At 33.0% G+C, this 12,202-nt stretch overlaps 2 protein-coding genes and 1 non-coding gene across 10 annotated transcripts; 2 read left to right on the top strand and 1 right to left on the bottom strand.

Annotated features, from left to right (window-relative positions):
- The first annotated feature begins 720 nt into the window (after positions 1 to 720).
- On the top strand, positions 721 to 3,076 carry LOC102612958 (uncharacterized). 2 transcript variants are annotated; one of them, XM_006474327.4, is made up of 5 exons: positions 721 to 914; positions 1,004 to 1,047; positions 1,908 to 1,951; positions 2,059 to 2,344; positions 2,521 to 3,076. In XM_006474327.4, exons 2-5 carry the CDS (start codon positions 1,008 to 1,010, stop codon positions 2,835 to 2,837), a joined length of 687 nt encoding a protein of 228 aa, XP_006474390.1. In that variant the 5' UTR covers positions 721 to 914; positions 1,004 to 1,007; the 3' UTR covers positions 2,838 to 3,076. The 2 variants fall into 2 exon arrangements, with proteins under 2 accessions (XP_006474390.1, XP_006474388.1); XM_006474325.4 differs by having other exon boundaries at positions 723 to 914; positions 1,004 to 1,071.
- Positions 3,077 to 3,583: 507 nt separating this feature from the next.
- On the bottom strand, positions 3,584 to 8,389 carry LOC102613847 (uncharacterized). Of its 7 annotated transcripts, none has more exons than XM_025097392.2 (4): positions 8,226 to 8,370; positions 7,435 to 7,531; positions 6,270 to 6,628; positions 3,584 to 5,966 (listed from the first exon to the last, which is right to left on the bottom strand). In XM_025097392.2, the coding sequence occupies exons 3-4, from the start codon at positions 6,614 to 6,616 to the stop codon at positions 3,800 to 3,802; spliced, it is 2,514 nt and encodes an 837-aa protein (XP_024953160.1). In that variant the 5' UTR covers positions 6,617 to 6,628; positions 7,435 to 7,531; positions 8,226 to 8,370; the 3' UTR covers positions 3,584 to 3,799. The 7 variants fall into 7 exon arrangements, with proteins under 7 accessions (XP_024953160.1, XP_052289488.1, XP_006474393.1 ...); XM_052433528.1 differs by having other exon boundaries at positions 7,435 to 7,547; positions 8,226 to 8,328; XM_006474330.4 differs by lacking the exon at positions 7,435 to 7,531 and having other exon boundaries at positions 8,226 to 8,389.
- A 959-nt stretch (positions 8,390 to 9,348) lies between these two features.
- Positions 9,349 to 9,422, top strand: TRNAR-UCG (transfer RNA arginine (anticodon UCG)). The gene has a single exon. It is a non-coding gene; the product is annotated as a tRNA-Arg (tRNA).
- Positions 9,423 to 12,202: the final 2,780 nt, after the last annotated feature.

Here is a 12,202-nt window from a genome sequence, read left to right as displayed (position 1 = left end):
TAGATAATTTTGACTTAATAAAATAAGCTAATTTTTTTGACTTTTTACTTAATGGAGAAATTTGAATTAAGTCAATTACTTACTAATATAAAAAATATCCATGTTTTATAATTTATTTTTCATGTTTATCCCAAAATTCACCCATAGACATTTACCCCACATAAAAATATCCCTGTTTTTTCTTTCTTATATTATATACGATAAATTTTGAAATTTATGGTATTTTATATATTAAAATTCTAAAATAATTATGTATTCACTTGAATATAGTTTTACTTATAAATGTTAAAATATTATGGTATTTAATATATTATTTATTTGACATTCAAATTTAATAAGGATACAAATGTAATATTTTCAGCTTTTTCAATTGAAAAAACAAACAACTTAATATTTATTTTTCGAGATTCAGATAAAAAAATAAACATATTATTCAGATTCAGATATTTAGATTTATTCGAAATTCAGACTAATTTAAGTGTATTCAAATTTCAGATAAAAAAATAAACACCCTCTAAATAAAGTAGATATTTCTTGAATATTTGTTAGTGTAAATATCTGATTGTAATCCGTTGATTGTAGTTCAGGCAAAAGAAAAAAAAAAAGAAAAAGGAGGGAGGTGGAAAGTTATTAAAAATAAATACCAACACGTGTAAACTATAAAGGAAGACAAAAAAACGACGTAGGGGAGAGTTAAAACGACAAGTCATACGCCGCCTGCTTCGTCCGTTTTATTTTCTCGCAACAGTGAACTGAAACTCATCCTTCTTAAGTTTCAGTGTGCGTGCGTTTTTGTGTCCAGAGAAATGAATGACCGTACATAATCAATTTCATCAATTTATCAATTAATCTTCTCTTTTCCGCGCTGCCTGCTGCTTTAACGCCGCAACACCACAGACGCAGAATCTAAAACCGTACACTTTGATTCCCCTTTATTTTCTCAGCCGTTAATTCTTTTGCATTTGCAAAATTGTTCATTTCTTTTTCTTCTTCTTATTATTAGTATTATGGGTAAGAGAAAGCGAGGTGCTGATCAACACCATAACAGTAATGACCCTCCTGCTTCTTCGGGTACCTTTTTTTTTTAAATTTTTTTATTTGTGAAGTTTGTTTGCCCCGTTCTGTTTGGTTTTCGAGAAAATGTGGACAATTAGAAGAACAGAAGGCGCAAATTTCAATTTTGGAATTATATTTGAGTTCAATTTTGAGACTTCTACTTTGGGTTTCGTTGATTGCAGTTTAATTTTATACCCATAAAAGTAAATTGTAGGGTTAGGGTTTTTTTATTATTTTTTTATTATCTCTGTTTTATTTATTTTTGTATGTTGATCAACATTTTTGGGAATTGATTATCACAGATTGATCATCTGTACCAAAGATCTTTCTTTTTTTTTTCTTTTTTTTCGTTTCCCCCACTTAGTACATAAGCAAGTTCTGTTTTAAGTCCAGCTGAAATATTCTTTACAAGATTCTTCTGTGATAGTGAATTCATTGCACTGAATATATTATCTGAATTTTAATTTCAAACAATATTTGAGTCCCAACTTGAATCACCATATTGCATGCTGCTCATCTCTTGAATGATGAATGTAAAATTTCTTATTATTTTATTCTACCATCCGATTGATAAATGCTACATCAGTTGGCACTCAAATTGGGACTTTTTGTGAGTGTGGGTCGTTTATCTGGTATGCTCTTCTTTGGCTTAAAATTTTGTTTGCTATTTCTTATGATATCACCTGTTGCATTAGCAGATCCTTTTTGTGTTGTCTGTGATTGCATTTTGCTTCCCTTTCTGGATTCAGAAGTTTAAGCTGTTAGGTCTGCTTGTTCAATTGTTGTTTTGTTGTGTTTGACAAGAATGTGTAATTTTGGACTGATCTAACTTTTGCTCCTATTTAATTTAGACAACATTCCATGCTCATCAGGAACAGAAGCATTATCAAAACAGGTTAGTTTTTTTATACAAAATAGTACCTGCATCCAAGTTATTTCTTTGCATCCTTGATATCCAACAGGATCATGGTTGTGACCTGATTTTTTTTTTTTTAACTGTAGAAACCTTCACAGTTCGTTGATTCAAGTGACTTAAAGCCTTTCTCATCTGGAATGGAAATCACTGATAATTCTGTAAAGCTATTGAATGCCCACCATCACTATAATCTTGGTCGTTCTGTATTCTTAAAAAGATCGCGTCATCACTATAGCCACCAATACTCTCGAAGAAACTTAGGTAACCATGGTAACGGATCGAGTTCTCTTGGGAAGGGTCCTCCTTCACGTGAGGAGAGACTCTCCTTCAAGTTGGCTAGTCATTGCAACACAGAGCCTGGAAGCCACGCAGGTAACATGGTTTCTTACATAAGAAACTATCTTGTCATTTCACGGACAAGACATATTTATGGATGCATACTCTGGATAGTACCTAATCATATTATTTTCTGTGTTCTAACATCCTTCTTGGAAGTTGGAATGCTTTCCGCACATGGGTCTTATTTTTATTTTTTGCCAACATTTCAGAGAAGAGGGAAAAACCATTTAGCAGGTCGGAGAGAATCAGATTCAGTTCCTTGGTAACGAATGCTGCATCACCTGATACAGTGAAAATCATATGTGGGATCTGTCAGAAGCTGTTGAGACGGAAATCACATCTTCTTGGAATGGGAAGCACAATACCTTCTGGTGAACAACATGCTGTGGCTGTTTTAGTTTGTGGTCATGTATATCATGCAGATTGCTTGGAGCAGAGAACATCTGCTGAAGATATACGTGACCCACCCTGCCCACTGTGTTTAGGCTCGCTGACGCAGGTCGAATCTTCAGGAGTACAAGAATGAATGTACAGATGTTGAAATTAACTAAATCTATGATATACTTCTAATCATCTAAGAGAGAGACAGAACATACTTAGATGGGAAGCTTACATGAATAGATAGGCTGTTTATGTAATATGAGCTGACTGGTTAATACAGACCAGGATTTCGGCCTTGCATTGTCTTACAAATCTTAGAGCCGTCAAGAGTATTGTAAACACTTAATAAGTGCTTTGCTATCTTTAAATTTTTGCGGTTTATTATGTTTTGTTTATTTATTTATTTATTTTGATAATTGCCTTATAATATGTACTATAATGGTCCAACTGTGTATATATGCTTTGGTTTTTACACTTGTTTTAAACGTTAGAAAATAAATGGTTCAACCCAGCTCACATGTTTCGTCGAAAATGGAGATGATACTGATTTAAAGATACGGTTCAAGTTCATGAACGACTTTGTAAACAATATTCTCACTATCACGCCAAATGAATGAATCAATTTTGGGTATAGGAACATTGAAGTCACATGTGTAACTAATTACATGTTTACAAATATTTTCGTACTTATAAAAAGTTTTTATTTCTAGAAAACTTAGAATTTCTGGAATTCAACGAGAAATGGGTAATTGATAAATTAAATTTTGGGAAAAAAGCAACAATATCTATCATCTCATATTCCTTTTTCGTAGTCTTCTTTTACACTGAGCATGTTAAAGCCTTGCGCAGAAATGGAAAAATAACCTGAAACCATTTTAGGAATCTGACAAGTAAAAAACTGCCGGAATCAATTCCTAGAAAATAGTCTGAACACAGGCTTAAATGAAGTCTAGCTATTCTGGCATAATAGATAAATACAAGATTCAGTACTCACGCAGTCAGCACACTAACAGAGCTGATGTACATGGGGAAAGCGAAAACATGACGGGAATTATTCTAAAGTTTTGTACATTGCCACACATACTACTCGAATGAAGCATAAAGGATCTAAGAGGTTTCCTTGCATGAAAGTTTATTATGCCCTATACCCTTGCACTTGGTGCAAGTAACTGTTCTATGCTCTATGCCCAGAATTTTCCGTCTTCTCTTCTGATGGGTTGTTGGTGTTCGGGTGGAGGATGGAGGAAGTACCTGCTCAGCTTCTTCCACAGAAGCTTTTTCTTTAGCAGGAGGCTTGAAAATGGCTTCAACTAGGTTGATGGACTTGGAGTACGTCGAGCGATAGCTATCAACAGTGAAGTAACTCGAACAGTAATCATACACATTCCTGCCTGTGGAATTAAAGACAGCAATAGCATGATGGCAAGGAAGCCCAGTTGCTTTCCACACCAGACAGCTACAGTCTCTTTTATTCATATCAACGACATGCGTAGAATCACCTTGAACCTCAAATAAGGTATCAGAAGAGAACAAAACCTTTAGATAATGTGCTCTTCTACTTGCATCCTTTACTAGTTGCTCTCTTGATGGAATAAGTTTTGTAAACCACCCACTTGAATTCATTCGACGATTATTTATCATCTCTGTCATCTTACACAGAAGCCTTTCTAGTTTCTGTATGAGGGGTAGCTCCCACACTTCCTCAATCCAGTTAGCATACGACTCTGCAATATCAAATGTAATATGCTGATAACTCTCGCCCTTGAAAGCTGCATTTGTCCAATACTCTGGTGCAATCTGCATCATCCAATCAAAAGCATTTGAGGAGACCTTTTTGACTTGCTCGGCAGACATCCTAAAACTGTCAAGTCGGGCCGCACAGGCAGCAGCAAGAAAATTGACAGGCAAAGAACCTTTCCCTTCTCCATGAAATGGACCCTTCAAGTTTTTCATGAAATTATCCAGCAGGTGATATATGGAGTACCCATGGTGAGCATTCTCAAATATTTTAAGCACAGATTCCATTAACCCCTTCTGTTTATCAGAGACAAAAGTTATAGATCGAGAACTTGACACTGCAGATCTCAACTCCTCCAGAAACCAATTCCAAATGTCGTCATTCTCAGTATCAACTATAGCAAATGCAACTGGGAAAATACAATCATCCCCATCAAGTGCAGTGGCCGTCAACAAAATCTCATGGTATTTAGACCTTAGAGATGTAGAATCCAGGAAAAGAAGTGGTCGACAACCATTCTGGAAACCGTGTATTGAGGCATCAAAGGATATAAACAGGCGCTGAAATTTTTTGTCATTGTCAATCAAAAGCTTTATAAAACTACCGGGATTTGCTTCCAACAGCTTATCACAAAACCAAGGCAACTGGTTATATGCCTCTTTATATGAACCTTGAAGTTGTTCTCTGGCACCTTCAATTCCACGATAAACTTGGGAGTAATTCAATGTAACCCCAAAATCTCTAAGAATACTTTTAGAAATTTCCTTTGGTTTGTGATGAGGGCTTTCTCGTAACTTGTCCTTTATAATGCTCACCAACCAGTTCTTAGTTGGGTGGGCAGTCTTGGAAGATTCTCCACATGTATGCGTTTCGTTCATTTTTTTAATCTTAAAGACACGTTCAGATGGAACCCAAGATGCATAGAAGCTCCAAGAACAGCCTTCAGCTGCACACATTCCACTTGCACGACTAGTTTCATTCTTTTTAAACTTGTACCTAAAACGATGTGCAATTGAAAATCTTTGCAGTGCATCACGAAATTCAATCACGCTTTTGAATTCCTGGCCAACTCCAGTTATACTATCTTTCCACATGGCCACCATTTCTTCTGGAGATAAATTATTGAACTCAGAAGCAACATCTAAAGCACCATTGGTCCCATCTAGCCCAGCACTAGTATCGCGTTCCTCCTCCATGTCATCATCTGATTCAGTGAGATAGTCCTTGCGCATACGTTTTCTCCGAGGTGCCATCTTTTTTGTCTTCCGAACAGTTTTAGTGACTGCAGCAGTAGGAGCATCGGTACTGTTCTTCCTGGAGGCTGCACGCCTTCGCTTCTTAACAGTATCTGCAGGAGTAGCACTCACATCATATGTAATTGGGCTGTGAGCAGTTCCATCAGCAGGGTCAGCAAGACTATTGGGAGTAAGATTAGCCGCACTAGGTCCAGCAGGTGTTGATACAGGATCAGTTGTAACAAGTGCTTTAGACGCCTTAGACGGAGACACAGTTTCAGCTAGTTTTATCCCACTTGCCCTGCAAACGACAACTAATATGAATCAATGCTATAAAAATAGTGCAATTCCTCTAGCCACCAACAAACCATCAATCACTACAGGTCACAGTAAAACTGAGATGCACTATCATCACCATACCAAAAGAAAGGACAAATTTAACAATACATCAACTTTTCTCATCAAAGCACCAACAAAGAAAATTCCTATGTATCCCAATTAGTTAAGCAATGCATTTCAACAAAATACTGAATAATAAATAATTAATTTCATAAGAGCAACTATGCTACCCAAAGTAAGATGCACATAAAAATAGATTAAATACCTGCCAGTTTCGATGGCAAAGGCTTCACGATCAAAACCCGATGTTCCTATAACAAAGACATCTGCCGTCACTGAGCCTTCATGAAAATCAAACATCCTTTTTAAGTCCTTGTCATTGCATATGGTGATGAGAGTCTGCTTGTTTCCTGGAAGAAAATACTTGACAGACAACGATTTATATTCCAGGTTTAAGAGCTCGGCTAATTTTAACTTGAGATCACCAAAATGGGTTTCTGGATTAATAGCTACGGCATTTGCCTCTCCTCCATCATAAGATAAGGATCCATCATCTTTCGTTACAAATTCACCACCAGACTGGCAGATTAGAATAAGCTTTCCCTTCCCCATTGCAAACAACTTCTGAAATTCACATCAACAACCAGAAGAGATGCATGTTACATAGAAAAAGATGTTCTACAATTATCCAGTTATATTTTACTTCTATCATAAAAAACTGATTCTTGGACTAAGCTATTCCATAATACTAACAACAAAATTGACATGCTGAGTACAATAATTACAATGTAAAGACATGTGAAGACAAACACAGTTTCATTTTATGATCACTATTGAAGAATATTCCAACGAGGAAGTTCTAAATGATGTTGACATTCATAAATGAAAGGATCGAATTTCAGCAGGACATCAACACCCAAATTAAATAATATTGAATTACTTCAAACATAAAACTCAGGACAGATGGAACTACTAAATTATGCAAATGATGACACATTTATTATTGTTGGTCGTGAGTACTTTTTCTGGGAACTGAAAAGTAAAATCTTAGTAGCCGCTCGACCATAAAAATCAAAGCTTATAGTAGTAACTATGTTTCTCAATATAAAGCTTGACAACCAACAATACCACAGGCAAGGATGCCAACAGTTGTACAAAACTTGAAGTCACACCACATCAAATTAAATTATAATAAATCACTAAATTTAGTGTAAGAAACGAAATAACTTAAAGTTAAGGGGGGTGTTGTGGCTTTAAAGCTACAACTCTAATGCTTTTGGTAAATACTTGCAGGCTTGCAGTTGCAGCTGCATTTTGGAAGCTAAAGTGATTTTATTTCACATTTTTTTAATGAAATCCTATAATATATTTATTACCATTCTCAAAATTATTATTGAACTTTTATTTTAAAACTAGAGCTTTTATTTTAGAGTAGCTGCCAAATGGAGCCTTAGTGAACTGGAGTTTGAAACTGGGGCCCTCCTTGAACCTTATGATCTTTGAAAGGCAGGAAACACACGGCTTTTCCTGCAGGTTTTCAGCACTGAAGAATCAAACCCCGGACCACAATTAGCAAGATTTTACTGTATTATTCCCCATCTCTAAGATCATCAATGTTAGCATGTTAAAACATAACGAACCTGTTTATCAAAAAGACAGGCACATGCACACTAGCCAAGGGCATAACTAAAGGCCACAACTCAGTATACAAACAAGGATACAAACCAAAAAAAAAACAATTTCAATCAACCACAACTCATAGATTACCAAATCCAGCGACGAAATAGAATGCATACAATCACTATACCCAATTTCCAGATAAAGATGAAGGTAAACACCATAAGGGTCAGCAGATCCCCACAGCAGGTCAGCCAAAAAAAGTTCACTATCAAAGTCAACCAAACAAACATTCATTGAATCACAAAATCCATTAACTTTTGAAACATTTTAGCAAAAACCCACCAATCTACAAATTGAACATGAGAGTATACTAATAAAATTCATTACATGGTTAAATTATTTCAAGAATTAATAGTACATTAAACAGTATCGAGTCACCAGAGGGGGAGTTTACATAAGTGGTAAAAATTTTGATTTTTTTTTTACATGCAATTAGTAATTGCAAGAGAAAAAAAAAAGCGAGAATTTTCTTTAAAAAAGAACGAGTTAAAACTTAAAAACCTAGTGGGTAATAGTAGCGCGAGAGAAGAGAAGCTTTTACCTGCGAGGAGTTGGGGTTTGCAGAACGAAGAAAACCCTAGATTTTGGGGCCTTTGGATAATTTGGGGAAAAGTGAGTCTAATTTCCGAGGTTTTTAAGGGGGTGACCGACCGAGGCTGTGAAGGGGTCTTTCTGGAGAAATTTCTAATTTATTGTGTTCTATTTATGAAAACTAATAATTCTTGTACTTTTTTATTATTTTAGCCAAAGTTATGAGTGAGCAGACTAAAGTACCCTTAATGATTCCACCAATCTACGCACCACATGGCCTCCAAAATGAAGCTCTAAAACTATTTTTGTTCTCTTTCCTTCTTATATGTGTAATTTTCTATTTTTTTTCCTTTTAAATCATCGATCGGAGATTTTCAGAAAAAGATTAAAAAAAAAAATGGTGAAGGGTATTCTGTGTGTTTGGACGCAGAAACAATAGAAGTTCGAGATTTGGCTAATTTTATTGAGGCCTCTTAAAAGTAATGATTTTTCTGAAAAGGACAAATTAAAGTCGCAATTGCAGCTATGGATATAATAAATTACAGAAGCAAATTCATGGGGTTTCTTCGAAATTTCAGATAAGCATACGAGTGATACATTAAAATTAATTTCGTGCATTAAAAAAAAATTACAACTTAATACTTTATCATTTAAGGGAGATCCAAACCTTGCTCCCCGCACTTCTTATACTGTTTTAAGAGATTTTACCATTTAAATCAGTTATCATCTTTAATTGATATGTTTAAATAATCACTTGAGACTGTGGTATAGAATTTTGCATTCGTTTTAAATATCTCAGGAATAGAAATCAAATATTTTAATATCTATGTGAGCAAGATTTAAATTATTTTTTTATTGGTCTCCTATATTTCACTATCAAAAGGTTATATAATAATTTAAAATGAGCATAAAAAAATCCTCATTAATGGGAGGAAAAATATCAAATTCCGGATAGAGAGTGTGAGACACATGAAAATAAAGAATTTCTAAATAGAAAAATTTAAAAGATTATTATAAGTGCATGAAAAAAGAAAGGTCATATCAGTCATCAGATTAATTTTTTTCTTCTTTGAGGGTGTGAAACGATAGTACCCATTTAACATATACAAAAATTTGAAAACCATGCTTCATCGGACCGCATAGCGCAGTGGATTAGCGCGTTTGACTTCGGATCAAAAGGTCGTGGGTTCGACTCCCACTGTGGTCGCTCATATTTCCTTGAGGGGGAGGGGAGGGGATCAATCTCTTCGTATCCATTTCTGATATTTTGCGTATGTTCCCGTCCAGAATTACTTGAGAGAATCTTCATTCCCTTCTCGAGTATGTTCCCGTCCAGAATTACTTGAGAGAATCTTCATTCCCTTCTCGAATAATAACAAGTGATCCCCTGAATAACTAATACATTTTTTATTTTCGATTTTAAGTTAATCATATTAAAATAAAAAATTCAAATAAAAGTAAAATTTGAAATATATCTTACATTAATATGCCTTACAAAAGTCACATACATTAAATTAGTAAGTAACACAACATGTAAGTGATACAAATTATCGTGAATAAATTAATAGTCTAATACAAAATTGTTATAAATAAAATCGAATTTAGATTCAAAATTAATTTTTTCAATGGTGGCGTGGGCACTTTATAAATGTAGATTATTTCCTTTACAGCACAATAATTAAGTCGGAGCAAATTAAGAACAAATATTATATTAGATTAGATTAAATTATATATTAAAATTATGATTCGCTGTGGGCAATTATAACATCTAAAAATAAATAAAAAATAGATTTAAGTTTAAAACATTTAATGAATATTAAAATTAAAACAAATTTTTTTGGCTAATAGAATTTACCTGGTTTTTTTAATGTCCTAAATAAAAATTTAGGACTTTAATTAGTTAATTAGGCCTAAAAGTTTAATAATATAAATATTTTGATATTTTGTATTTTTACTAATATTTATAATTTTATTATTTATTTACTAGTAATTTTAAAAAATTAAAATTAAAATTAAAATTAAAATGGGGAAATGGGTAGGGGATGGGGATTCCACCTCATCCCCGTCTCCTCCCCGAATAAGAAATTGGGTAAGAAAATTTTTTTGTCCCTTCCCCGAATAAGAAATTGAGTATGAAATTATCCCCATATCCTCCCTGAATGAGAAAAATCTCTGAAAATACCCGTCCCCGTGGGAATTTTTGCCATCCCTATTCCTTAATACGTTTTGGGTGCGTTTGGCACACTGTATTGTATTATGCTGTATTGCATTATTTTAATACTGGTGTATTGTATTATGCTGTATTGTATTATCACTGTATTATAATAATGTTGTACAATGTTTGGTGCTACACTGTACTGTATTATTTTTTTAATTAATTTAAATTAAATATTATATTATATTAATGTTTTATATTATATTAATATATTTAAATTACATTAATATTTTATGTTATTATTTATATTATTATTAATTTTAAATTAATATTATTCAAATTTATTTATATTTAAATATTTTTATTAGTTATAATAAATTATAAATTTATTAATAAATTACAATATAAAAATAAAAAATACTATTATTGAATGATAAATTATTTATTTATTAATTTATATTAATAATTATAATGTAAAAACAAATAAAATAAAAATATTATATTAAACTAAAAGATATATTTATTTATTATTTTAATATTATAATAATAATAAAGTAAAAAGCAAAAGTTAAAAGCAAAAGAAAAAAAAAAAAACTAATTTAATGTAAATAGTAATTTAATACTCCCTTAATACTACAATCAAACACACCCTTTGTTAATTGTTTGGTCGGATCCGGAAGCAATCAAAATAATAAAATGAGATCCATTTAAGGAAAAATGAATAGCTCTTCGGATGTACGAGTGAATCATGACCATGAACATCAGATAGTGTGGCAAATGACCGTCGTCGCGTCGCACCCACTTGCTGGCTCTGTCTTTTTCCCGCCAGCTCAACTTGTTCCAAAATTAGACCATCACGTTTCCCCCAGCGGGGCCTGGGTCCCACATTTTAATTTTTTTTGGTATTCATTTATTAAACACTGTTTCGATCTAATACCCTTGTAATTTTCTATTATCACAAATTTGGCCCCTTCATGAAACGATGTTTCTCCTCTTGTCCACTTGCAAAGTTTCGACTGTTTTATTTTATATCTCCACTTCATTTTTCCAACAAATCATTCTCGGGCCCATTCGTCTTCTGCGGTGTGCTTTAGCTTTAAAGAAAGAGTATTAAAAATGGTGTTTTTTTTTTTTTAATAATAATACACGACTCTGTGGTTGGTGTCATATGTGAAACTTAAGTAATTAATAATCTCAGCGGAAATTCATCAAAAGTTTAATCTTAAATTTTGTTGGCGTATATAAAAAGATATTTTATTATACAACTGATTCGTTGCGTCGACTTGTTTTCACTTGATTTTAATTATGAAAGGAATATTTAAATTTTTAAACAACTAACATATCAACTCATAGTTGGTGCTTAAAATTAATGCTCTCTTGTAATTTTTGTCAACCAAAAAATAATAATAAATAAATAAAAGATGAAAGTAAAAAAAATTACTGAAAACATTCATGTACATCTTACTCAATTGGGGTACTTGTAATGAAAGATTAAATATTATCTTAAGTAAGTATATCTTGTATTATTTCATGAAAAGAAAATCAAATGTATTGAGTGATTGAAATTCAATCATCTGGATAGAATGTTTTGCCTGCCCCTACCTATTAAAACAAAATAAAGATAAATAAATATATATATATATATAGTTAATTTTTAAAGAAATTGGATTAAACCTTTTCATTATGGTGAAAACTCATTAATCTTCATGAAAATGCATATTGAAAAATAAGGAGGAAAATAGTAAATCAAAATCTCAACTGCTGATATTTCCACCCCCACCATGCATACAACGCGTGCAGATTCTATTTAGAATAATTGTTGATTTTAGGTG

The sequence above is a fragment of the Citrus sinensis genome, chromosome 9 (genome assembly GCF_022201045.2).
Source record: "Citrus sinensis cultivar Valencia sweet orange chromosome 9, DVS_A1.0, whole genome shotgun sequence".
NCBI lineage: Eukaryota > Viridiplantae > Streptophyta > Magnoliopsida > Sapindales > Rutaceae > Citrus > Citrus sinensis.
This window is presented reverse-complemented; position numbering and strand designations above follow the sequence as displayed.

Bases quoted from the DNA above. Each gene is read 5' to 3' on its own strand.
- LOC102613847 (XM_006474329.4), bottom strand. From the start codon at position 7,918: ATGAATGTTTGTTTGGTTGACTTTGATAGTGAACTTTTTTTGGCTGAC. The intron at 6,629-7,771 runs GTAATCTATGAG...TGTGAATTTCAG, and splicing joins CTATTTCGTCGCTGGATTTG to AAGTTGTTTGCAATGGGGAA. The intron at 5,967-6,269 runs GTATTTAATCTA...TGTCGTTTGCAG, and splicing joins TTTGCCATCGAAACTGGCAG to GGCAAGTGGGATAAAACTAG.
- LOC102612958 (XM_006474325.4), top strand. From the start codon at position 1,008: ATGGGTAAGAGAAAGCGAGGTGCTGATCAACACCATAACAGTAATGAC. The intron at 1,072-1,907 runs GTACCTTTTTTT...TATTTAATTTAG, and splicing joins TGACCCTCCTGCTTCTTCGG to ACAACATTCCATGCTCATCA. The intron at 2,345-2,520 runs GTAACATGGTTT...CCAACATTTCAG, and splicing joins AGAGCCTGGAAGCCACGCAG to AGAAGAGGGAAAAACCATTT.